This window comes from Gorilla gorilla, chromosome 19, assembly GCF_029281585.2.
Source record: "Gorilla gorilla gorilla isolate KB3781 chromosome 19, NHGRI_mGorGor1-v2.1_pri, whole genome shotgun sequence".
Classification (NCBI taxonomy): Eukaryota; Metazoa; Chordata; class Mammalia; order Primates; family Hominidae; genus Gorilla; species Gorilla gorilla.
In genome coordinates, this window is record NC_073243.2 from 44,453,411 (window position 1) to 44,478,724 (window position 25,314).

Genomic DNA, 25,314 nt, shown 5'->3' on the forward strand with positions numbered 1-25,314 from the left:
TCTTCTGTAGAAGGGGTGGTGGGCTTAGGTACTGGATCATTTTTTAAATAATTATTTGAACTATGATTTAGAAATTTTGTATCTGGAAAGTAAAACAAACTGTGAGGTAACACTATTTGCCTAAATTATATGATTTAATCTAGAAAAATAATAAAACTTACCAAGTTCAGCCTTGGAAAATACAAGGAAGGTATCATCCTCATTGAGGTTTTTGTTAAAATCAATACATAGCTCACTCATTCTTTTCTTCATTGATTTGATTTCCTGAAAGGAAGATAAAAATACACGGCATTAGCAATAAAAAGAAACTCATTTTTTGCCAGGCACGGTGGCCCACGCCTGTAATCCCAGCAATTTGGGAGGCTGAGGTGGGTGGATCATTTGAGGTCAAGAGTCCAAGACCAGCCTGGCCAACATGGTGAAAGCCAGTCTCTACTAAAAATACAAAAATTAGCTGGATGTGGTGGCGTGTGCTTATAATCCCAGCTACTCAGGAGGCTGAGGCAGGAGAATTGTTTGAAAAAAACAACTCATTTTTATCACCACCAATTGAGTAAGTTTCACTTTCATATGAAGATTGACTTCTGTGCCCAAACTCCAGGAAGTACTTCTGTAGAGATGTGCTTGATAAAACAGGTTTCTGCAGTCCACTATGTCATGTCCATGTGTATCTGTGTGTAGCACTTATAGAAAGGCAAGCCTGGTGGTGTCTTGGAAATTAGTTGTGAATTTGAAGAATAAATTTAGGAGGTACAGTAAACACAATATATTGCACATAGTACATACACAATAAATAGTTTCTGAGTGAATGAATAAATCTAGCAGTGCATTACCAATTAGCAAATTTCTAATCGTTTCCAATTCAAAATTTTAATTCAGTAATCAGCATCTGGTTATGAAGTAAACCAAGAGATAAGAGCTGAATAATTCATTCTATTGTTGCTTCGGGGAAAAGGTGATGTTTTAGTTTTATAGAGCTTTTGTAAACAAAGATGATTTATAGACTCTAAGATTTGCATAAAAAGTATTAGGTGGGAGATGAAATGAAGCAATAAGAAGGAAACCACCAGAAAAAAAAAAAGATACAATTTTATTAATCTGTCCCATTCTTCTAACAATGTTACATAATGAAATTTACTGCTTCTCAAAGTGTGGCCCTGGCTAGGAGCATCAGCATCACCAGGGAAGTTGTTAGAAACGCAAATTCTTGGGACCCCCACACTAAACCTACTAAAGTGCAAACTCTTAAAAGTCGAGTCCTATAATCAGAGTTTTAATAAGCCCTCCGTGTAATTTTGATGCACACTAAATTTGAGACTACTGACCTAACACACTGTTCAGTGGTGTTTTCCGATACTCTCCCTCAACCCCCTTTCTACCTCTGTCCCACTTTGCAGCGCCCATGTAGTTCACATAGGACCTGATCCTATCTGCAACTCTAGGTGTGTGACTTCTACACCAGTTGGGCCAACCTTCCACCCCCATTGCCCTCAGGACTGTTCAGATAACCCAGGCCTGGTATTCCATTGACTAAAAGGGAATTCAGGATTAACCATAGGATCCACTCTGGGCCATTAAGACATGAGGAGAGGTTTACTGGTGGCTTCTCTATGTCTTTCTGGATGGTGGAGTTTTTAGATTTATAGCCATTTTAGGAATGAAAGGAAGCCACCCTTTAGATAAAACTAACACTGAGGAAGACACAGTAGAGAAATAGAAAAATCAGTTGGCCAATGACTCCACTGTGCATCAGGATCAAACCAACCCATGCAGCTCACCGACCCCTCGACCTTCCAGTTATACAAGCAAATAAATCTCTCATTTAAACAGGGTTTTGTTAGCTGCAACCAAACATATCTTAACTAATACAGTGTTCATGCTCCAAACAGAATTAAGAATTGACCAGGAAGACAAGGGGTCAGGTAAGTGAGATCAATCACATTTCTCCTCTAACTCAGTGAAGCAAGAGGATACAAGGTGATCAAAGGGCTTTATGTGGGAGAAAGGTACCCATATCTCAGTGGTGCCTGTGGTTACAGCTAACATGCTGACAACACTTGATTTGGATTTCTTCCAAACTTATTTCCAGTCCTGCTGGCTAGAAGAATGACCTGGAAATAAATCATGGAGTATATTTCCTTTCCAAGAAGAAAAAGGTTAATTCTGGAGCCAAGTTTATTTTTGAACTTGGAAGACTTGACTGGCATCAGACAAAGGAAAAAGTTTGAGAGGCATCTTTCAGCAGCTAATCTCTCATCTTTTAAGGGGCATGTGTTAAACATAGGATACTCCATTCCAAGGTGCTGGTTTTAAAACTCTCCATCGGTAAGGATTTTATAATCAGTGCCCCATCTCTGTACGACCAAGGGAGTGAAAAGACAAATCAACTACTAAGACCTGAGAACAGCTCTTAAAGAATGTAAAACAGGGTAGCGAAAATCAGCTCAACACACATGAAACAAATAAAACTTGTACAAGGTTAAAGAACAATTTTAAGTTATCAGTTGTTTGTCTGTCACCATGAGGTTAACAGGAGTTGTAGAATTTAAAACCACTAAATACAAAATACATTGTATTACGGGTTATTCTATTATAACCCATCTGTTTCCCTATTTTCTGTTTTTTGTTGCACAAATTGGGTATCCCTTATCCGAAATGCTTGGGGCTTGAAACGTTTCAGATTTTGGAGTTTTCTGGAGTTTGGAATATTCCCATTATTACCAGTAGAGCACGCCTAACCCACAAAACCTGAAATGCTCCAATGAGCATTTCCTCTGAGCATCATGTTGGCACCCAAAAGTTGCAGACTGTGGAGCATTTTGGATTTCTGGATTAGGGATGTTCAACCAGTATTTTGTTTTATTTATTCATTTTTTTTTCTGATAAGAAAAGGAAACATAAACTCACATTCTGTACTTGTTCAGGAAGATGGAGCCCATTTCTTTTCCCCATTTTAATTGACTTTTCCAAGTATCGTCTGGCCTCAGGTTTTATCTTCCCCAGATCACAGGTTTCCTGAAATTAAAGAGCATGAAAACCATTTCTGTTGAAACAGTGTATAGGTAAATTATAAACTATAAGGCCACAGCAAATTTATTCATCATCTCTGTTGGGTTATGAAGCACATAGGTGATTACGAGGCAGGCCCTATTGAAGACCTAATTTCTTTTATACTTTAGTGAGCTCCTGCTCATTTAAAACAGAAACATTAAATAAATAAAAAGCTAACTAGAATTTCCTTGCCTTGAATCAAAATCAGCAGTGCCTGTACCACTTGAAAGTGTGATAACAGAGCATTTGCATAATCTAATTCTGAGCATTCTTTATGACTGAGTGGTCTTTTTCACAAAACATATTTCTTATCACAAATCATCTGGATTTAATTTTCTATCATTTGCTAACCTGGTTCCTACCTGAAAGGCAGGAATAGAAATAACGGGTAAATTCTACACAAATGCAGAGTGGGACTCTTTTGCCAATATACCAAACAGGGAGAGCTGGATAAAGCCCGAGCAAAAGCCTTCCAACACTTCAAAAATGCCTTACTGTCATTTGCCAAGAGAGATCAAGGGACTACAGCAAGCCGCATAGGAACAAGTATCTGGGGAAAATGAGTCAGCACTGCACAAAGAGGAGGAAAGCTGGACAGTAAATTTGAATCTATATGCAGCAGCACAAACAACACTCACTCAAAAGAACAGAGGGCCATGGAGGGGAATGGAAAATTCCCCCAGCCACAGCAAGGTAATAAAGACACCAGATGTTTCTCTAAAGCAGGTGGCAGAATACACATGGCACATCTGGATGGCTGGGTAGTTAGTGGTTCCTAAGAAGAAATGGACTCTGGACAGATTCAGCAGGTGTAATGGATTCAGTTTGGTTGAAAGCCAATGAGGGACTTGTTTCTAAAGCCTTATAGGCCTTCTATTGGTTAAAGATTCTCTCCATGACAGACCCAGGCTGTTCAACCCTGAGCATCCCTAATTTCCCAACTAATTAAATCTGTAAAAGGACTGTGTTTAGCTTAGAGACTGCATTTTAGATTGTTGCTGCTAGATCTGTGCTGCAATAATTCTGTAATTGTATATCTTTTGTTGCAGCAGGTAACAGAGTTGTATTTTAACTAAATACTACTTAATACAGCCAACTGTATCTCACTTTGCCTGCTAAAAAATTATTTTATTATTTTGGAGACAGTCTTGCTCTGTCACCCAGGCTGGAGTGCAGTGGTGCGATTATCAGCTCACTGCAACCTCCGCTTCCCAGGTTCAAGCAATTCTCATGCCTCGGCCTCCCAGGTAGCTAGGATTACAGGCATGTGCCACCACGTCCAGCTAATTTTTGCATTTTTAGTAGAGACGGGGTTTTGCCATGTTGGCCAGGATGGTCTCAAACTCCTGGCCTCAAGTGATCCACCTGCCTCGGCCTCCCAAAGTCCTGGGATTGCAGGTTTGAGTGACCATGCCTGGCTAACAAATAATTTTATGTTACAGTATTAAGGCATTTGTTGTGCATATATTTACTCTGAGGTTATCCTCAGTGGAGGCAGAAAACAGTTAGGCTCCTTTTTCCACAGCAAGCTCCCTTTGTATCCCTGGAGAATTTGTGCATGCTGGCATGACTGGAGTTGGAACCCTCCCTAGCTAGTATCAGTGCACAATGGGATGCTAGCAGCAGGTGCCTGCAAAGGGAGGAAACCCACAATGGCCAGGGAGATAACTAGGCTATGGGCTGCTTCCCTCAGGGGTGGCCAGCAGATCCAATCACAGTGTTCCTGTGGATGTGATTAACTTGGGTTGATCTAGGCTGCCTTTAGTAGCGCCAGGAAGTCTGTCCTGTAGTGTGAAGCACAGCAACAGGAGTCTCTAGACAGTGCAATACTGCAAGCTGTAGAGCTGGGGAGAATCCAGGCTGTAGTTATGTGCAGGGGACTTGGGAGGAATCCCTGGTGAGAAGGGCCTGGCAAGAGCTGGGTAAGTTGTTAATGACCCAGGCGAACAGGCTAAGGTCCAGAGCAGAAGGCCATCCCAGCAAGGAAAGGAGCCAGCGAGAAGCTAAGGCTACAGGGGGACAGCCGTGTGTGTACTTGGGTTCCTGGGCCACATTTGGCCATGAGCTCAGGACACAGACTCATGACAAAGCCTCAACAGCTGAAGAATGCAGAATTCCTACCCTATGGCTATGCTTGATGAGGATGGGCTCTCATACTAGGTAGACTGCAACCTGCCATAACAGCATGTAGCAGGGCTGGTCTTTCAGAAAGCCTAAAATACATTCAGGATATGAACTCAAAACTCATAGTCTATGTTAAAGTTAAAACTACTTATTCCCAAAATAAATGACACAGGTGCAAACAGGTAGAAGGATATTCTGAGAAAAATTAGCCCTGAATTAGGTCTAATTAAAATATGACTAATTAGGCTGGGAGTAGTGGCTCATGCCTGTAATCCCAGCATTGGGAGGCCGAATTGGGCAGATTACTTGAGGTGAGGGGTTCGAGACCAGCATGGCCAACATAGCAAAACCCCGTCTCTACTAAAAATACAAAATCAGCTGGGTGTGGTGGCATGTGTGTGTAATTCCAGCTACTTGGGAGGCTGAGGCAGGAGAATCACTTGAACCCGGGAAGTGGAAGCTGTAGTCAGCTGAGATCGTGCCACTGCATTCTGGCGCAGGTGATGGAGTAAAACTGTCTCAAAAAAAAAAAAAATATATATATATATAATTTATATATGTATGACTAATTAACTGTAATGAAATCTTTAACTTACCACAAAAATGACACAACAGAAATCTGACTATTATAACCAGACACTCCTTGCTAGGCAGACACAGGTCTTGGGAAATCCCCAGAGTTCTCTGGTAGGAGTAAGGCACTTCTAAAATGTGCTACTTAAGCACATTCCTATGCCAGAGCTGATCATAGTAATATTCTCTTACAATCTCAGGCAAGGTCAGAATTACTGCCCAAGGATTTTCTAAGAGGGAATCAACCAACACTTCTAGACTGTCTTGCTGTAACTGCACCTTCCTTCCTAACAAAAATTTCTCCCCTTGAATCTCAGCCAGGCCATGGGCCTCTTTAGGTGAAGTTTTTCTGGTTAAAGAGTAGAGGGCTAAAGTTCTTAGAAGTCATTTTTAAATTTATATGATCTGACAGTATGGAACCTTATTTTAGTCTCTGTGGTGACAAGATTTAATTTTCCCCTAACTTCCTCCTGTAACAAAGAGTTTTAATATGAATGTGTATTCTCTCTCCCTGTCTGCATCTCTCTCAAGTATGATTATATACTCATATTACAGACAATAAAACTGAGGTTAAGTGATTTTCCCAAGATCATATAGCTATCTAATGGTTAAAAACAGCAAAAAAAAAAAAAACAAAAAAACTTTGAATTCTAGTTTAATGTTTTTCCCAATGTACCATACTACTATATTACCATCCTTAACCATTCTTTAAAATTTTATCACAAAAATTGAGCTTATTATTATTATTATTTTTGAGACAGGGTCTCACTCTGTCACCTGGGCTGGAGTACAGTGGTGTGATCATGGCTCATTGCAGCCTTGAACTCCTAGGCTCAATAGATCTTCGCATCTCAGCCTCCCAAGTAGCTCGGATTACAGGCACATGCCACCACATCTGGCTAATTTTTGTATATTTTGTAGAGAAGGGGTTTAATCATGTTGCCCAGGCTGTTCTAAAACTCCTGAGCTCAAGTGATCCACCTGCCTTGGCTTCCCAACCTGCTGGGATTATAGACATGAGCCACTGTGCCTGGCCAAATACTGAGTTTCTTAATTTCCCCCAAACCCTCCCCACCTTCCGTCTCATGACTTTGTCTTTTTCTTCACAAGAACTTTATATTTTCTGTTTCTAAAATATATAAATAAAAAATAATTCCAGTGGGATTTTCTGTATTATACAAAGGAGAAATTACAATGCCGTTAAAAGAACTATGGAGATTAAGATAGTATATTTCTCTGAATATCATTTAAAAAATGAATTCAGGGCTGGGCACAGTGGCTCACACCTATAATCCCAACACTGTGGGAAGATGAGGTGGGTGGATCAATTGAGCTCAGTTCACCAGCCTGAGAAACATGGCGAAACCTCATCTCTACAACAACTAAAAAATACAAAAATTAGCTGGAGGTGGTGGTGCGTGCTTGTAGTCTTAGCTACCTGGGAGGCTGAGGTGGGAGGATTGCTTGGGCCCAGGAGGCAGAGGTTGCAGTGAGCCAAGATTGAGCTACTGTACTCCAGCCTGGGCAACAGAGTGAGAACCTGTTGCAGAAAAAAAAAAAAAAAAATAGAATTCAGGGCTGGGTGTGGTGGCTTATGCCTGTAATCCCAGCAGTTTGGGAGGACAAGGCGGGAGGATCACTTGAGCCCAGGTGGTTCAGGCTGCAGTGAGCCGTGACTGCGCCACTGTATTCTGGCCAAGGTGACAGAGTGAGACCCTGCCTCATTTAAAAAAAAACAAAAACCAAAAAGAATTAGGAACTTTGAATTTGCTAAGGAATTATAATAGGATAACAGAGTATAGCCGGGTCTGGTGGCGTGTGCCTGTAGTCCCAGCTACTTGGGAGGCTGACGTGGGAGAATCACTTGAGCCTGGGAGGCAGAGGTTGAAGTCAGCTGAGATCACGTCACTACGGTCCAGCCTGGGTGACAGAGCCAGACCCTGTTTCTAAAAAAAAAAAAACCAAAAAACAAACAAACAAACAAAAAACAAAACAAAAACCCCAAAACCAAAAAAACAAAAACCCAAACCAAAAAAATTAAACTAAAATAGAGAAATAACTAATTGTATTATATTTGTAATTTAGTTCTTCTGCTCCCTCTTGCCCCTGCCCCAGTCCATGACATTTACTATAAAGTTGCTATCTTACTACACGGTGAAGAGGATATTCTTAGGTAGTTGTCTGCACTCCTGGGCTAGGGGGATACAGCCAGCACTGCTTGCTGACTACTAATTCAATATGCCGTCACAAGATTCACTGCTTCTGTGTGAGCCACAGTGTAAGGTTGCTGAAGTGAGGCATCACACTGCATGAAGATACATTTTCATTGGGGCTAGTTCAGTTCAACACACATTTACATTTACTGAGCTCCTAATTATTCCTGGCACTAAGGAAACAAAAAGGAATATTCTTGAAGAGCTTTAAGTCACATGAAGGAAAAGAAAGACATATTAATAGATAACATCAATATCACACAGCATGTTAAAAAATAGGTAAGTACTTTGAAAAAAGAGGGGCACAAAAGAAGGGTGCCTAGCCAATGGGGAAACTAAGCCAAGGTAATTGATGCTTTATATCTGGATCCCTAGGCTTTTAAGACCCCAACAAAATTGTAAGTTTAGTAATATTGATTATGACCAATGACTACACTTACATATTTCAAAAATCAAGAAGACATGGAAAATAAAGGGAATTAAATTGTAAATGAATTTGGGATATCTTTTTTTTTTTTTTTTTTGGTTTTTGTCATTGTTTTAAGGTAGTGGTTCTTTTTAAACTTAATTTTAAAATTTTTATCTCTTTATTTATTTATTTTGAGACTGGGTTATGAGACTGGCTAATTTCTGTATTTTTGGTAGAGACGGAGTTTTGCCATGTTGCCCAGGCTGGTTTGGAACTTCTGGGCTTAGGCCATCCGCTCACCTTGGCCTCCCAAAGTGCTGGGATTTCAGGCATGAGCCACTATACCCGGTCGGTTCTGGTTCTTGTATTTTAATTTGGAGCTGGGTCTCCATGGCTGGTCAAGTAGGAGAGATTACATAATGTTTAAAATCATATACTTAATCTCATGACCTATTCATCTGCACTGTAACATTAAAGCTTTCCTATTTAAATCACTAATTGGCTAAGATGAATTGGCAAGATCAAAGCCTGCCGCTCTAAAAAAAATAAATAAACAATATTACAATAGATCACTGTACTTCTCAAATTTAGCTTGCATAATTCAGCCTCTATTTCATGAAAGAATTCCTCTTGTGCATTTATTCCTTAGCAGGCCACTGGAATAGAATATGCCTGATTGTTTTGACATGAAGACACTGTACGTTTTTCTCGCCAAAATGGCTGGAAAGAGCAGGTATGAAATCTTCTTGGATGTTTGTTGGCTTTTTAAAAGCCAACAATTGAGAAGCCCTTGTCAGAATTGGGAAATACTAATGCCTGCAGCCATAATTGCTGGCGTCTGACACTTGGCCATTTTTTTAGCTTAAAAGGATGAGGAAGTCCTTGTTTTCACTGCTTTTTCTCTTTTTTTTTCTTAGTGGAATTAAGGATACATTTAATATATGTTAAATTTTTATGTGTAACCTGATATCTGCAAATGAATATAACTATATATATGTAGTGAGGACAAATTAAATCCACCCTTCAACTTATAAAATAGGACATTAATAATACCGTTGCATTTACTTATGCAACAGGTAACCTGTGCAAAAAATAACTACTCTCTTGAATTTTGTGACAAACATTTTTTCCAGTTTTACCACATATATTGTATAGTTTTGCTTCTTTTTGAGCTTTATAAAGTATCATATTGTATGCAGTATTCTGCAGTTTCTTTCCTTCACTTTTACTAAAATTCAACTATATTGTTCCATGTTGTTATACTTATTTATTTTAATGCCATAAAATATTCCACTGCATAAATGTGCCACAATTTATAGATCCATTTTCTTGCTGATGGGAATCTGGGTTGCTATGAACGCTTGTTCAATATTACCTTGCACAAATGCAAAGGTATCTCTAGGTAAATACTGAGGTGGGAGTGGGAGGATGTGCTAGGTTGTGGAGAATGTAAGCTCCAACTTTCTAATACTAAGTTTTTCTCCAACTTGGTGATGAATCAGTTATACTCTTAGAAGCAGTGCACAAACATTCTTGTTGGTCCATATCCACAAAGATAACTTGGCATTGCTGGTCTTCTTAATCTTCGCCAATCTTGTGAGTGAAGAATGGTAACTTATTATGGTCTTCATTTGCATTTCTCTGATTACTAATAAAGTTGAACATCTTTTCATACATTTGATTGCTATGTGCGTTTCTGTTGAAATATTTCTTCATATCATTTGCCCATTTTTCTACTGGGATGTTTCTTTGTTATTGATTGTAGTAGTTCTTTATATATCCTAGAATGCATCACTGGTTTCATGTTTGGTAAATTTATTTTCTCAGTATTTGAACTCTTTTCACTTTTCCTTATGAATAGAAGTTATATTAACATAGTCAAGTTTATTAGCCTTATATTTCATAGTTAGCACTTTTTGCATCTTAATAAATATATCCCTGCCCAGATGTCATAAAGATATCTTCCTGTACAGACATCTAGAAGCTTTAAGCTCTAGTCTTTTATGACTTTAATCCATTAGGAACTGCTTTTCAGTTGGTTGTCAGGAAGACATTCAATTTTATTTTATTTTTCCAAATGGGTAACTTATGTCCCAGCAATTACCGAAGGCCTATTTTCTGGATCTGCCACTAACTGGTTTCTCACTTTAGTTTGATGAACATTTACTGAATGCTTGCTTTTTATCAGGCACTCCGCCAGAGGTGCAAAATAGAATCAAACATGATACCTCCCTCCCTTGAAGGGTTTAACAAACAGTCTACATGGTTTTTGGCAAGCACTTACCCACCAGTGATGTGGCTCTTGGAAAGTTATTGTTTCTGAGCTTCAGTTTCTCCACTTATATTATAAAAAAGCCTACCTCATAAGATTGGAATCAAGGTTATATGAGTCATATTGCTATACAAATGTAAGGCAGTCTAAGTAGTCATACACTGGGAGGGAGAGGACCACAACACACTGGTTAGTCTTATCCTCTACTGTAATTTCTTCCATCCATTTAGTCAACAAATTATTTGTTTTGAAAGTTTTAAAAAAATTTTTTGTGGGTATATGGTAGGTGTATACATTTATGGGGCACATGAAATGTTTTGAGACAGGCAAGCAATATGTAATAATCACATTACAGAGAATGGGGTATCCCCTTCCCTCAAGCATTTATCTTTTGTGTTACAAACAATCCAGTTATACTTTGTTATTTCCAAATGTACAATTAAGTCATTATTGACTACAGTCACCCTGTTGTGCTATCAAGTAGCAGGTCTTATTCATTCTATTGTTTTTTCTTTTGGTTCCCATTAACCATCCCCACCTCCTCCCCTATTTTGAAGGTTTTGAAACATGACTGCCAATTAAATGATACTCCCCAGACTGAGATGTGGTGTCCCTTGAATCTGGGCAGAATGCAGTGACTTGTCAACCAATATGGTATGGCAGAAGCGATGTCATGTGACTTCTGTGACAGCACATAAGTGCAAAGCAGCTTCTATGTGCCTTGCCGGAACACTCATGTTGGAGCACTGAGTCTCATGAAAGAAGTCCTACCATCCTGATACCACCACACTGTAAGGAAGCCCAAATTAACCCACACAGATGAACCACATGGAGACGCTCCGCGCTATGGACTGAACTGTGCCCTTTCAAGTTCTTTTGTAGAAGCCCTATCCCCAATGTGGCTGTATTTGTAAATAGGCTTTTGGCAGGTAATTAAGGTTAAATGAGGTCAGAAGGGCGGTTCTTAATCTGACAGGATTGTGGCCTTTTAGGAAGAGAAGGAGAGTTCTCCCTGTCTCTCTCCCCTCGCCTTCCTGTCCCCCACCTCCCAACCTGTGCCGTGTGCACACACTGAGGAAAGGCCAGCAGGGAAGGGAAGGGGCCATTTGCAAGCCAGGAAGAGGGCTCTCACCAGAACCCAACCATGCTGGCACACTGATCTCGGACTTGCAGCCTCTACAACTGTGAAAAAGTTAATTTCTGTCATTTAAAGGATTCAGTCTATGGTATTTTGTTATGGCAGCCCAGTCTAACTAAGACACTGATATCATTTGGCTGTGGCCCAACCAAATCTCATCTTGAATTGTAATCTGAATTTTAATCCCCACGTATTGAGGGAGGGACATGGTAGGAGGTGATTGGATCATGTGGTCAGTTTCCCTCATGCTGTTCTCATGATGGTGAGTGAGTTCTCACAAGATCTGGTTGTTTTATAAGTGTCTAATGCTTCCCCTAAGCTCACTCTCTCTCCTGCCACCATGTAAGATGTACCTTGCTTCCTTCTGCCATGATTGTAAGTTCCTAAGGCCTCCCACCCAGAGGAATTGTGAGTCAATTAAACCTCTTTCTTTATAAATTACCTAGTCTCAGGTATTCTTTATAGCAGTGTGAGAATGGACTGATACAGAGAATTGGTACTAGGATAGTAGGGTACTGCTATAAAGACAAACTGAAAATGTAGAAGCGACTTTGAAACTGGGTCAAGGGCAGAGGTTGGAACAGTTTGGAGGGCTCAGAAGAAGAGAGAAAGATGTGGGAAAGTTTGGAACTTCCTAGACTTATTGAATGGTTGTGACCAAAAATGCTGATAGTGATATGGACAATGAAGTCCAGGCTGAGGTGGTCTCAGATGAAGATGAGGAACTTATTGGAAACTGGAGTAAAGGTCACCCATGCTATGCTTTACCAAAGATACTGGGCACTTTGCACCTGCCCTAGAGATGTGTGGAACTTTGAACTTGAGAGAGATGATTTAGGGTATCTGGCAGAAGAAATTTCTAAGCAAAGTATTCAAGAGGTGGCCTGGGTGCTCCTAACAGCAGACAGCCATGTGTGTACACAAAGAGATGGTTTGAAATCGGGACTTATGTTTAAAGGAAACACAGAGCATAAACATTTGAAAAATTTGCAGCCTGACCATGTGGTAGAAAAGAAAAACCCATTTTCTGGGGAGAAGTTCAAGCCAGCTGTAGAAATTTGCATAAGTAACAAGAGCCAAATGTTAGTGCCCAAGACAATGGGGAAAATGTCCCCAGGGCATGTCAGAGGTCTTCACAACAGCCCCTCCCATCACAGGCCTGGAGGCCTAGGAGAAAAAAATGGTTTTGTGCTCCCCCCTCCTCCCCCTGCTCTCTGCAGCCTCAGGACATAGTGCCCTGCATCCCAGTTGCTCCAGCTCCAGCTGGGCTAAAAGGGGCCAAGGTACAGCTCAGGCCATTGCTTCACAGGACGCAAGCCCCAAGCCTTGGTGGTTTCCACATGGTATTGGGCCTGTAGGTGTGCAGAAGACAAAAACTGAGCTTTGTGAACCTCCTAGATTTCAGAGGATGTATGGAAATGCCTGGATATCCAGGCAGAAGTCTGCTGTGGGGGCAGAGACCTCACAGAGAACCTCTGTTAGGGCAGTGGGGAAGGGAAATGTGGCACAGGAGTCCCCAAACAGAGTCCCCACTAGGGCACTGCCTAGTGGAGTTGTGAGAAGAGGGCTACTGCCCTCCAGACTCCAGAATGGTAGATCCACATGACAGCTTGCACCCTGCACCTGAAAAAGCTGCAGGCACTCAACATCAGCCTGTGAAAGCAGCTACAGGGGTTGTAACCTGAGAACCACAGAGGCAGAGCCACCCAAGGCCATGGGGGCCCACCCCTTGGATCAGTGTGCCCTGGATGTGAGACATGGAGTCAAAGGAGATTTTGGAGTTTTAAGATTTAATGACTGCCTGGCCAGGTTTTGGACTTGCATAGGGCCTGTGGCCCCTTTGTTTTGGCCAATTTCTCCCATTTGGAATGTGAACATTTACCCAATGCCTGTACCCACACTGTGTCTTAGAAGTAACTAACTTGTCTTTGATTTTACAGACTCATAGGCGGAAGAGACTTGCCTTGTCTCAGAGGAAACTTTGGACTTGGACTTTTGAGTTAATGCTGGAATGAATTAAGACTATGGGGGACTGTTGGGGAGGCATGATTGGTTTTGAAATGTGAAAAGGACATGAGATTTGTGAGGGGCCAGGGGTGTGATGATAGTTTGGCTGTGTCCCTACCCAAATCTCATGTCAAATTGTAATCCAAATTGTAATTTCCGCATGTCAAGGGAGGGAGCTGGTGGGAAGTGAATGGATCATGGGGTGGTTTCCCCCACGCTGTTCTCGTGATGGTGAGTGAGTTCTTACAAGATCTGATTGTTTGATAAGTGTCTGGTGCTTCCCCTGTGCTCTCTCTCCTGACACCATGTAAGACATGCCTTGCTTCCTCTTTACCTTATGCCATGACTGTAAGTTCCTAAGGCCTCCCAGCCATGTGGAACTGTGAGTCAATTAAACCTCTTTCTTTATAAATTACCCAGTCTCAGGTACTCTTTATAGCAGTGTGAAAATGGACAAATACAGACACCTTGAGACTACATGAATAAAGACAGATGCCTGATTAGTTCCTACCTGCTTCAACCCAAGCCACCACTGCCTGAAACCACATGTCAGACCCCAAGTCAGAACTGTCCAACTAATTCCTTTCTGAATTCTTGATCCATAGAAACTGTGAGAGAAAAGAAAATGACGGTTGCTATTTCAGGCCACTAAGATTTGGGGTAATATGTTATGCATCAATAGATAACTGGAGCCCATACTGCATGAAGAATTATGAAAAGTAATTTCACTTTTCTATGTATTAATTTTAAGTGGAAAATAAAAAGAGCTAAAATAACATTTTATATCCAATTGGGATAATATATTTGATTATTACATATATTACTGGTGTCTTGGGAATATTATTCAGAGCATCCTAATATAAGTAGAGCAGGCCTGAAATTGCTGACATCATATAAATTTAAGATCTTATTTATCCAGCTTAATGAGGGCTTTATGTGTGGATTTTTTTTTTCTTTCTGAGACATGGTCTCACTCTGTGACTCAGGCTGGAGTACAGTGGCACAACCACTGCTCAGTGCAGTCTCAACCTCCTGGGCACAAGCAATCCTCCCACCTCAGCCCCCCGAGTAGCTGGGACTACAGGCACTCACCACCATGCTCAGCTAATTTTTCTATTTTTAATTAATTAATTTATTTTTTATTTTTTTGAGATGAAGTTTTGCTCTTGTTGCCCAGGCTGGAGCCCAATGGCACAGTCTTGACTCACTGCAACTTCCACCTCCCGGGTTCAAGCAATTCTCATGCCTCAGCCTCCTGAATAGCTGGGATTACAGGCGCCTGCCACCACACCTGGCTAATTTTTGTATATTTAGTAGAGACGGGGTTTCACCATGTTGACCAGGCTGGTCTTGAACTTCTGACCTCCCGTGATCCACCCGCCTTGGCCTCCCAAAGTGCTGGGATTACAGGCGTGAGCCACTGCACCTGGCCACTATTTTTTATTTTTGTAGAGATGGGTTTTTGCCATATTGCCCAAGCTGGTCTTGAACTCCCGAGCTCAAGTGATCTGCCTGCCTCAGCCTCACAAAGTGCTGGGATTACAGGCGTGAGCCACCATGCCCAGCCATTAATGAAGGCTTTATATGCTATATCATGGCTATCCTATTTAGCTTACAGTATCATAGAGAAAATAAATAAAATATTTGGATATCTGATTTTGCCCTTTAGGTACGAATGGGATAAGTTTTACCATTTATTAAAGTGTCCAACTCCAGCAGAGAACTAATACTGGTAATTCTAGGTTTTAAAAAAAATTGCCTAAATAAACATAACCATTTGTCATGGAAGATGTTTAAAGGTAGGTAAATTCACCTAATGACCTTCAACGCAAAAACAAGCACAATAGTTATTTTTTATTATCCTGATGTAGAGTTAGTAAATGTTGTAGAAGCCCCTAAAAAATGTTCACACAATAAAAATTAAAGAAACCAGAATTACAGAACCAAATCTGAAATTACCTTAAATTGTTAAAATAAAGGCCCGAAATGAACCAGCTCAAATAAAGACACAAATCTGATGAACGCATTGGTGTCCGTCAGGTCACTATAGTGTGCCAGTCTACTCTAGAGTCAGCAATTTGTTCCCAAGTTTAGTGGGATCAATCCCAAAACTATAGAAAATTTATTTTATTTTAATTTTTGAGAAGGAGCCTCACTCTGTTGCCCAGGCTGGAGTGCAGTCGCATGATCTCAGCTCACTGCAACCTCTGCCTCCCGGGTTCAAGTGATTCTCCTGCCTCAGCCTCCTGAGTAGCTGGGAATACAGGTGCTTGCCACCATGCCTGGCTAATTTTTGTATTTTTAGTATAAATGGAGTTTCACCATGTTGGCCAGGCTGGTCTCAAATACACAAAATTAAAAAGTACTCTATGACAAAGAAATCTAAAGCGACAAAACTTTCATATCTTGATAACATTCATAAGAATCACAGAATGTGAAATAAAAACAAAAACATTATTCCAAATAAGAACTTAGAAATCATGATGAAAATAGGATTAATCAAAGGAAACTAGAAATTCTAGGAAAAATTCCAAATTACATAAAAAAAATAGAACAAGAAAGAAATATAATTTGGGGATGAAATAAAATGAGGAGACTATAAAGGCCATGATTCAAATCGCATCAAATAATTGTGGTCAAAAGGAGCAAGAAGAACAATTTAGCTAATGAAGAATAATCATAAAGTTATTTTCATAAGTTACTTTCACCATGAAGTTTATAGACCAAATGTGAATTATCATGAATTATATGATTATCAATTATAGGATGAAAAATGCTTGTCTGATATGAGAAAATAGGATATACATCTTACATGTCTAAATCTTGATGACACATTGTATAATGAGTTACAAATTAAAATGCTATTTAATTTAAAATATTAAATATTCTAACTCTTGTCACGGTCTGCTAAAAAGGAAAAAAAATTAGGATTCTGCAGAAAGAAACATGCAAAATTAAACAAAAAAAATGCCTGGAATTTTAAAACTGTTTTTTTCCCCAAAAAAATTGCTGAAGTGTCATGAAAATAAAAATTGAAAGCTGCTAGGAGGCAAATCAACATTGGTAAAAAGATCAAAAACACGTGGACAGACCCACCTAGAACATTTATTATCCATAATTTCCCCAAGTCTTGAAAAATGTAAGGATGACAGACAGGAATGACTCTGGCATACAGCATCAACAGTATGTCATCAATATTATGGTTCCAAAACCACAAGATATTTACAGATAAACAACTTGATTCCATTTGCTTCTAATTGATTTGGTCTAAGATAACCCTTACATGTAACCATCAAGTTCATAATGTTATTAAAAAGCCTTAACTTTACAGATGTTCACTCTTCTACATTTGGTCTTTAAGTGAATGGAATTAGCAGCTCAACATAACCTCAACGATATAATTAACATTATGTAATACTATATAATGCCCATTATGGTATTATAATCATTGGAAACAAAAGCTAAGAAAATCCAGTCAGTATGTTTTATTTATGACTGAAGGTTCTTTTTTGTTGTAGAGTTTTCCCCTCTTTAAAGGGATTTATAACACCACTTACCTGTAAACGAACAATTCTCTCAAATATATCTCCTCTCATGCTCATCTCAATATCAAAACGAGAAAGTCTTTTGTCTGCTTCTGTACTTGCTGCTCGTACTTCTTTGTCAGAGGATACATGCTGGGGAAAGTCTAGCATGGTCCTTTCCACTGCAGATGGAGAAAAAAACTATCACCACACAACAGGACTTGTCAAATCAGTATTAAGCCAAATACCTCATACCCAGATGAATGATCATGCCAATAAAAGTTTGTTTTATTTTATACTTTCTGTAAAGCCTCCTAAGGCTACCAAGAAAAAGCATCTAATATAGGATTTGGCTGTTCCAGCTGGCATCATTATGAACGGTAAGGATGTGAGCTGAACACTTATCAAAGTATACTGGGGTACAATTTTTTTTTTTTTTTGAGACACGGTCTTGCTTTGTCACCCAGGCTGGAGTGCAGTGGTGCAATCACAGCTCACTACAGCCTCAACTTCCCAGGCTCAAGCAATCCTCCTGCCTCAGCACCCCACTTCCCCAACACCACTGAGTATCTGGAACCACAGGCATGCACCACCACACTCAGCTAATTTTTATATTTTTTTGTAGAGATGGAGTTTTGCCATATTTCCCAGGCTGGTCTCAAACTCCTGGGCTAAAGTGATCCTCCCACCTCAGCCTCCTAAAGTATTAGGATTACAGGCATGAATCACTGCATCTGGCCTGAGGGTGTAATTTATCAACTGGCAATGCAGGAAGAGAAAGACACAGTTCCTATACTGAGGCATCTTAGGATCTGGGATGGGAAAAGGGTACATAAAAAGATAAAGACTCCATAGAAAATCTAATCAAAGCAACGGACCCTACCCCAAATGCACACATACATAAAAACATTCAAAATTCCAGATAATTTCAAAGGATTCCCAGAAATCTAAGTGGACACATCCAACAAGTAGCCAGACATTGGAGACAGTCCGTTAAATAATAATGATAATTTAGTTTGGTTTAATCTTCACATATTAAAGGTGGTTCTTGGGTTTTTCATCAATTTGTATTTTGACTTTAATTGGGTAAAAATCTCTGATGTCAGTGAAATAACCAATACTATAGAACAAAAATAAGTATGGTTTATAGTGATGGTTGTGTTATGCTGTGAAAATAAGTAAATTTTTATTTGATTAACTTCAGTATTGTGAAGGTATTATAAACAGTAAAATTTCCATATGATATATAGTAGACAGTAGAGCTATCCTTTATACAGCAAGAAATTATACAGTTAAACACTCGTATCAGTCCTCCTAAAACATTGTTACAAATAAAGCTATTAGAAATACCTGCCACAAATATCAGAATAAATCCATAAGGTATATTTTTGAAATATCAAATTATGAAATTATGCTTTTAGGATTTAATATATAATTTTATGTCTGTCGGTTAAGGAAAGAATGGAATAGAAAATTTTGAAATTTAATACAGCACTTATTTAAGTGATACTGGTTAACTATATGGTTGCAATATGTTTACTTTTAAAAATTAGCTATAAAACGGTGGCTCACGCCCATAATCTCAGCATTCTGGGAGGCTGAGGCGGGTAGATCATCTGAGGTCAGGAGTTTGAGACCAGCCTGGCCAACATGGTGAAATCCTGTCTCTACTAAAAGTACAAAATTAGCTGAGCATGGTGGTGCATGCCTGTAATCCCAGCTACTCAGGAGGCTGAGGCAGGAGAATTGATTGAACCCGGGAGGCAGAGGTTGCAGTGAGCCAAGATTACATGACTGCACTCCAACCTGGGCAACAAGAGTGAAACTCCATCTCAAAAAATAATAATAATAATAATAAAATAAAATAAATTAGCTATGAAATATATTAAGAAGGAATAAAAATTGCTCATAAACTTATATAAGCAACATCAAATGCAGGAGCCTAAAATTAGAAACATTCTTAAACAAACAAAGGTGCTGAAAGCCATTTCCTTCCTTACTTTGCCACAAAGACCTGGAACCAGATTTATGCTCTCACTGCCAAACCATAGACTATGCTGATGCCCAGTGCCTGACACTAGACAAACAAGGTTTCAACGGCTACTGTGAGAGGCATAATGGACTCAGAGAATATGCCCAGATAAGAGAAAGTTAGTTTTTAAGAAATCTATTCCTAAACTCAAAAATTTTGATAATTAACCCACAAAAATAAATTTATAGAGGAGCAAGAACAAACATCACAAACTTGAAAGTATGCTGAAAAGATCTACCATTGAGAGAAAAACAATTTAAAGTAATTATTTTATAAAGATTTTGTTTGAGCCAGCCATGGTGGCTCACATCTGTAAGCCCAGTGCTTTGGGAGGCCAAGGCAGAAGGATCACTTGAGACAAGGAGTGGGCAACATACATGAGACCAGCCTGGGCAACATAGTGAGATCCCATCTCCACACAAAATGTAAAAATTAGCTGGGCATGGTGGCACATGCCTGCAGTCCCAGCTACTCAGGAAGCTGAGGCAGAAGGATCTCTTGAACCCAAGAGTTCGAGGCTGCAGTGAGCTAAGATTGTGCCATAGCACTCCAGCCTGGGTGACAGAGTGAGACTTTGTCTCAAATGCCTAAGTTATGGGTTGGTATACCATCTTGGCCACAAGTGACTGAAGAAGTGAGCACCTGAACCAAGGACAAACCACATCCAGGATGGTACACGCACATGAAGTTGCCAGCTAGAAAAGCTCTACTGAATAGGGACTAACTCTATCCCTTTGACTTTGACTAATGAAGACAACCAGATCTTTTTATTCACGAGTTTAAATTCAAGACGTGTAATAAGATTGAGAAGCCATTAATGAAAGTGAAGCAGTTGGTAGTAGGAGCAGAAACTGAAACAAATGCTGAGATAAGAGAAAATAGCCAACAAACGCTGAGATAAGAGAAAACAGCCAAGTCCTTTTTACAGTGAAACATAGAGTAGAGAACTCTTGGTGATGAAGGGATAGTGGGGGCAAGGAGATGACCAGGTCACTAGGGCTATGCTGGATTCTGATGATCTTTCAAATTCCAAAATGCCCACGAATGTTTACAATATCCAGTTCTGCAGCTATCTTATATTCTTGTATGAAGCCTGGATACACAGCCAAAGTTGTCTGTCATAATTATTCTACAAAGTATGTCCAACCCTTAGAGGTAACCAAAGGGAATCTTCACTCCTTATAACTTGAAGGATCTAATATGTTATAAAAATAATGTACGTAAGGGCAGAAAATACAGAAAATAGAGAAATACATAAAGAGGAAAGTAAAAATTAGCTATAAACCCATCACCTGATATATTAAACATTCTGATGATTAATCTTATGTGTTAACTTGGAGGGTGTTTTTGATGATATTAATGTTAGAGTGATGAGCCTGAAGTAAAGCAGACTGCCCTCTATAATGTGGTAGCCAACATCCAATCAGTTTAGGGCCTAAAAGACTCCCTGAACAACGGAGAATCCTCCTGCAGTCTCCAGACTTCTGCACTACTGGCTCTTCTGGGCCTCTAGGCTACTGGCCTTCGGACTGGAGCTGGAACATCAGCTCTCTTGGGTCTCAAGCCTACCAGCCCCCACTGAGATTCTGGACTTTCCAGACTCCTTAATCATGTAAGCCAATTCCCTATAATCAAACTATCAATCAATCTCTCTCTCCCCACACATATATATGTTTATATATATATATATATATATATACTTACACATACACACACACAGACACACACACACCCTATAGGTTCAATTTCTCTAGAGAATCCTAACAAAACCATTGATAAAATTTATTTTCTTCCAGTTCTTCTGTGTCCTTTTCCCCATGTCATTAAATACTGCTTGTAATCCATGATTTTAATGGTTATACAGCATTACAGAGGATGGATGTTTCATAATTTATTTATCTAATCTATTAGTTGACGTTTGGGAATTGTTTCTAAGCCTATGATATGACAAGAATACCTATTTATACATAAATTGATACATGAATTTTCCATATATATGATTATTTTCTTAGAATAAACGTCTAGGTGTGGAATTAATGAGCAAGGGTATGAATGTCTTAAAAGTTCTGACACATTGTCAAAATGCTCTCCAGAGAGCAGTGTAATCAGAGTGTACATTTTATAGCACCTTTGCCAACATAAACAATTTTAAAATCTTAGATAATTATAAGCAATTAATTATAATGTAAAAATCAATGCTTGTAAAACTGGAAAACTGAAAGACAGAAAGCATGAAATGATTTAAGATGTCCACAAAGTGAAACACTTATATGCTTCTGCATCTGACCCACCTATATACTTTACTTCTACATCTGCCAGTGCCTGCAGACAGTTCTCGTAAGTTACTTCCTCAATACCGAGCATTCCAACAGCATCGTACACCTGTTTGGTCTGCACAATGAGCTCCTCAGTTCTTGTTTTAATTTGCTCTGGTGAAAGATCCCATCTTAAAACATTTCTGCCAGCCACAGTATAGGAAGACACTGCCTGAAGAGGAGACACCACTTCTCTTCCTAACGTCATTCTGAGTAAAATCCTGGAACCACCAACTCTAAAAAGAATCAGAAAAAGAATAAGAATTAGGGATTTCTGTTGGTCCAAAGTCAACATACGAATGTGCATTATAAAATTAAATTTTAAATTAAAAAGAACCTTTTTAAAAAAACAAGCAAATACTCTCAGGTGAACACATATGCACAAAACTAAGTGCCCCTGTATTTCCTATTTTTCTTGCATAATTACATAGTTTTAATGAAATTTGTATAATTCAAACACTGAATTGTTTGTGTAATTAAATCATATAGATAAATAAAGTCAGGTGTTGGAGCTATAATAATTCTCCTTTATAAATTAAATCAGTAATCTTCCCTTCCTCTTTTTTTAAGACAGGGTCTCATTCTGTTGCCCACGCTGGGGTGCAGTGATGTGATCATAGCTCATTGCAGCCTTGACCTCATGGACTCAAGTGTTTCTCCCACCCCAACCTCCCAAGTAGCTGAAACTACAGGGGACATACCACCATGCCGAGCTAATTTTTAAAAATTATTTGTAGAGATGAAGTCTCCCCATATTGCCCAGGCTGGTCTTGAACTCCTGAGCTCAAGCAATCCTCCTGCCTTGGCCTCACAAAGTACTGGGATTACAGGTGTGAGCCACTGCACCCGGCCAGTATCTTTTTTAATTTAATATTTTTCCAATGCTAACTTCCACCTACTATGTACATAGACTCGAAAAAATCTTGCAAGTTTAGCAAGGAAACATTTAAAAACTTCTTATACTGAACACCAATTTTTTTTTAACCAAAATTTCATGTAAATTAAGAATGACAATTTGAATTTAAGACTTGGAAAATAAACTCTGGGATAGCTATGCCATTATCCCAAAAGAAAAAAAGAAAAAAGAAATTGTTAAGAATAATGATACCAGTCTTTACTCCCTTAAAACATTCAAACTAGTAATACTGATGCCATGTTTTTCTCTCTGTCTATATACATATGCATATATATAAGTACATATAATTTTAGGGCTTACAAATAAAAATATTATATTTAGTAGCTAACATTTATTGTCTGTTTAGGCATGGTTTGAAATACTTCCCATGTAGTAACTCACTCAGTCCTCCAACAACCCTCTAAGTTATATACTGTGGTTAGTCTCATTTTACTGAAGAGAAAACTAAAACACAGAGAAGTTAAGTAACTTGCCTAAAGCCACGCAGCTAGTTGTAGGGTCACAGGTAGGATTAAAAGCTAAGCAGTATGGATCCAGAACCCATACTCTTAACCACTATGCTAAGCTTCATTTCTATTATCTTACAGGACCCCAAAACAACCTTATAAGGTAGGTAGGGCATTACTGTATTCTCTTCTAATAAAGCAATTGAAGCCTCAGAAAGACTAAGTGACTTGTTTAAAGTCATTCACCCAGCTAATATTTATGAGCATGTACTATATCTAGTTACGTGACAGGCAATGTGGATAAATGGCAGATTGTCTTAGACCCTGACATTCTAATACAGTAGAAAGGACAAATGGATAAATATGCAATTATACTACACTGAGATGAGTGTTATGACAAGTGTAAGCAGAGAGAACTCCAAACGAAGGGAACCCCATTCTGGTCTTGGGGCAGGGGGAATGTGTCAAGAAAGATTTTCTAGAAAGAGCAACTAGCAAACCAACATTTGAACAATGTGTAGGAATTATCCAAAGGTAATGCCATAAGGGGAGAGAAGGCTGAAAGGGTAAGTAAGGTCATTTAGCAAATGAAGAGCCTTGGGAATCATCAGAACATCCAACCTTGGCCAGGCACCGTGGCTCATGTCTATAATCCCAACATTTTGAGAGGGTGAGGCAGGCAGACTGCTTAAGGTCCAGGGTTCGAGACCAGCCTGGGCAAAATAGTGAAACATTGTCTCTACGAAACGTTAAAACAACAACGACAACAATAAAAAACTCCCCCAAACATCCAATCTTATTCTGAAGGCAATTCGAGAGCCATAGAAAGGTTTTAATCAGGTGAGAGATACCAGATTTGTGTTTTAGAGAAATCACTCAAATTATAATGAGTTGAAAGGTTTGTAAAAGAGATCATTCAAGAGAGAAGTTTTTCTTAGAGCTATTGGGGCTCATGATTAAAGTATATAAAACTAGGAAATAGGAGGAATCAGAATGATTTAAAATATATTCAGGAGTTTGACTCAAAAGGACTTGGTACTGAATGGATGGAGGTGGTGGAGGTGAGAGAGTCAAGAGAGTCAAGGGAAAGGAGGCTTTTTGGGGGAAAAAAGAGAAACTCGATTTTGGACATGCCAAGTTTGAAGTGGCTACAGAATATGTAAGAGGAATTAATATTAAGTGGTAATTGTACTTATAGGAGTACTCAAGGGAGTTTGCAGAGTGAGAAGAGAAAAGCACTGGGGCCCTAACTCTAATATGATCACTGAGGGAGAAGGAATATTAGGCCAAGATGGGTTCTAGGAAATTGTGACAAGCAAGCAGTGAAAACAGCAGCAAACGTACAGATGTTGAGAAAAACGGAAAAGTCTTTGTTGAATACAGCAGCAGAATGCCATTCATGACTCTGGCAAAACCAGTGTCAGGGGAGCAGCAGGGGTACAGGTCAGACTACTATGATGGAGGAATAAGGAAGAGGTGAAGAACTGGAGAGAGTGTGCACCTAGGCAATTCTCTGTGGATCTGGCCGTGGAAATAAGGAGAGCTAACGCAGTGTAGCTAAAAGAGGCTGAGGCACAGAATAGATACATTTTTCACATAGGAGAGACCTAAATACTGACCTCTTCAACTTACTCTCCACAAGAACTCATGTCCACATACTAGTTGATGCTTACAACTCCAGGCTGCCAGGCTATTTTCTAATACATTTTCACATTTCTTCTTCCACCAGTTGAGTTATATACTAACTAATGGTTAAGCCTGTTCTTCCAAAACCTGTTTATGCCTGTTATGCTTATTTTCATGTAATTTAAATATTTGACTGATTAAATGTATACAACATTTAAAAACTTATTTCTGGGATAGGTAAAAGGTTTCAGAAATATTTTTAAAAAGAGAGTTACAGAAAAATCAACTCCCACAAAAAACTTGTCCTTATGAAAGATTGGGAAAGGAATTGTGACAATTCAGAAGGCTTCTGAATTCATACTACTTATATGTTTCCTTATACGCATGTTCCACTTTCGAGAAGCTGAAACTGGAAATCAAAGATGATGCATTATAGGTGTAGTTTATACAAGAAGGATAGTGAGAAATGCCAATCAAATCATTTACAGTTAGCAAAAGGCCTTGGTTTTAGATCAAAAGATTTGGGAATAAATATGTTTTAAATTTGCACAAAATATGTAAGAAATTTATCATAGTTATGATTCTACTTGAAACCACTTTTTTTCAATTACATTATTAAGATATTTAGAGAGACTGAGCTCCCTACAGAGATAGGAAGAAATGGAATA

The 25,314-nt window shown here is 39.2% G+C and overlaps 1 protein-coding gene across 5 annotated transcripts in view; it reads right to left on the reverse strand.

Annotated features, from left to right (window-relative positions):
* NLN (neurolysin) overlaps positions 1–25,314 on the reverse strand; it is a 100,250-nt gene that overhangs the window by 44,366 nt on the left and 30,570 nt on the right. For all 5 annotated transcript variants that reach the window (XM_019013268.4, XM_055367657.2, XM_063700717.1 and 2 more), the window contains 4 exons: positions 21,635–21,894; positions 17,345–17,493; positions 2,908–3,015; positions 162–264 (listed from right to left, as the gene is read on the reverse strand). In XM_019013268.4, coding sequence (XP_018868813.3) covers positions 162–264; positions 2,908–3,015; positions 17,345–17,493; positions 21,635–21,894 — 620 coding nt within the window. The remainder of the gene's footprint in view (positions 1–161; positions 265–2,907; positions 3,016–17,344; positions 17,494–21,634; positions 21,895–25,314) is intronic.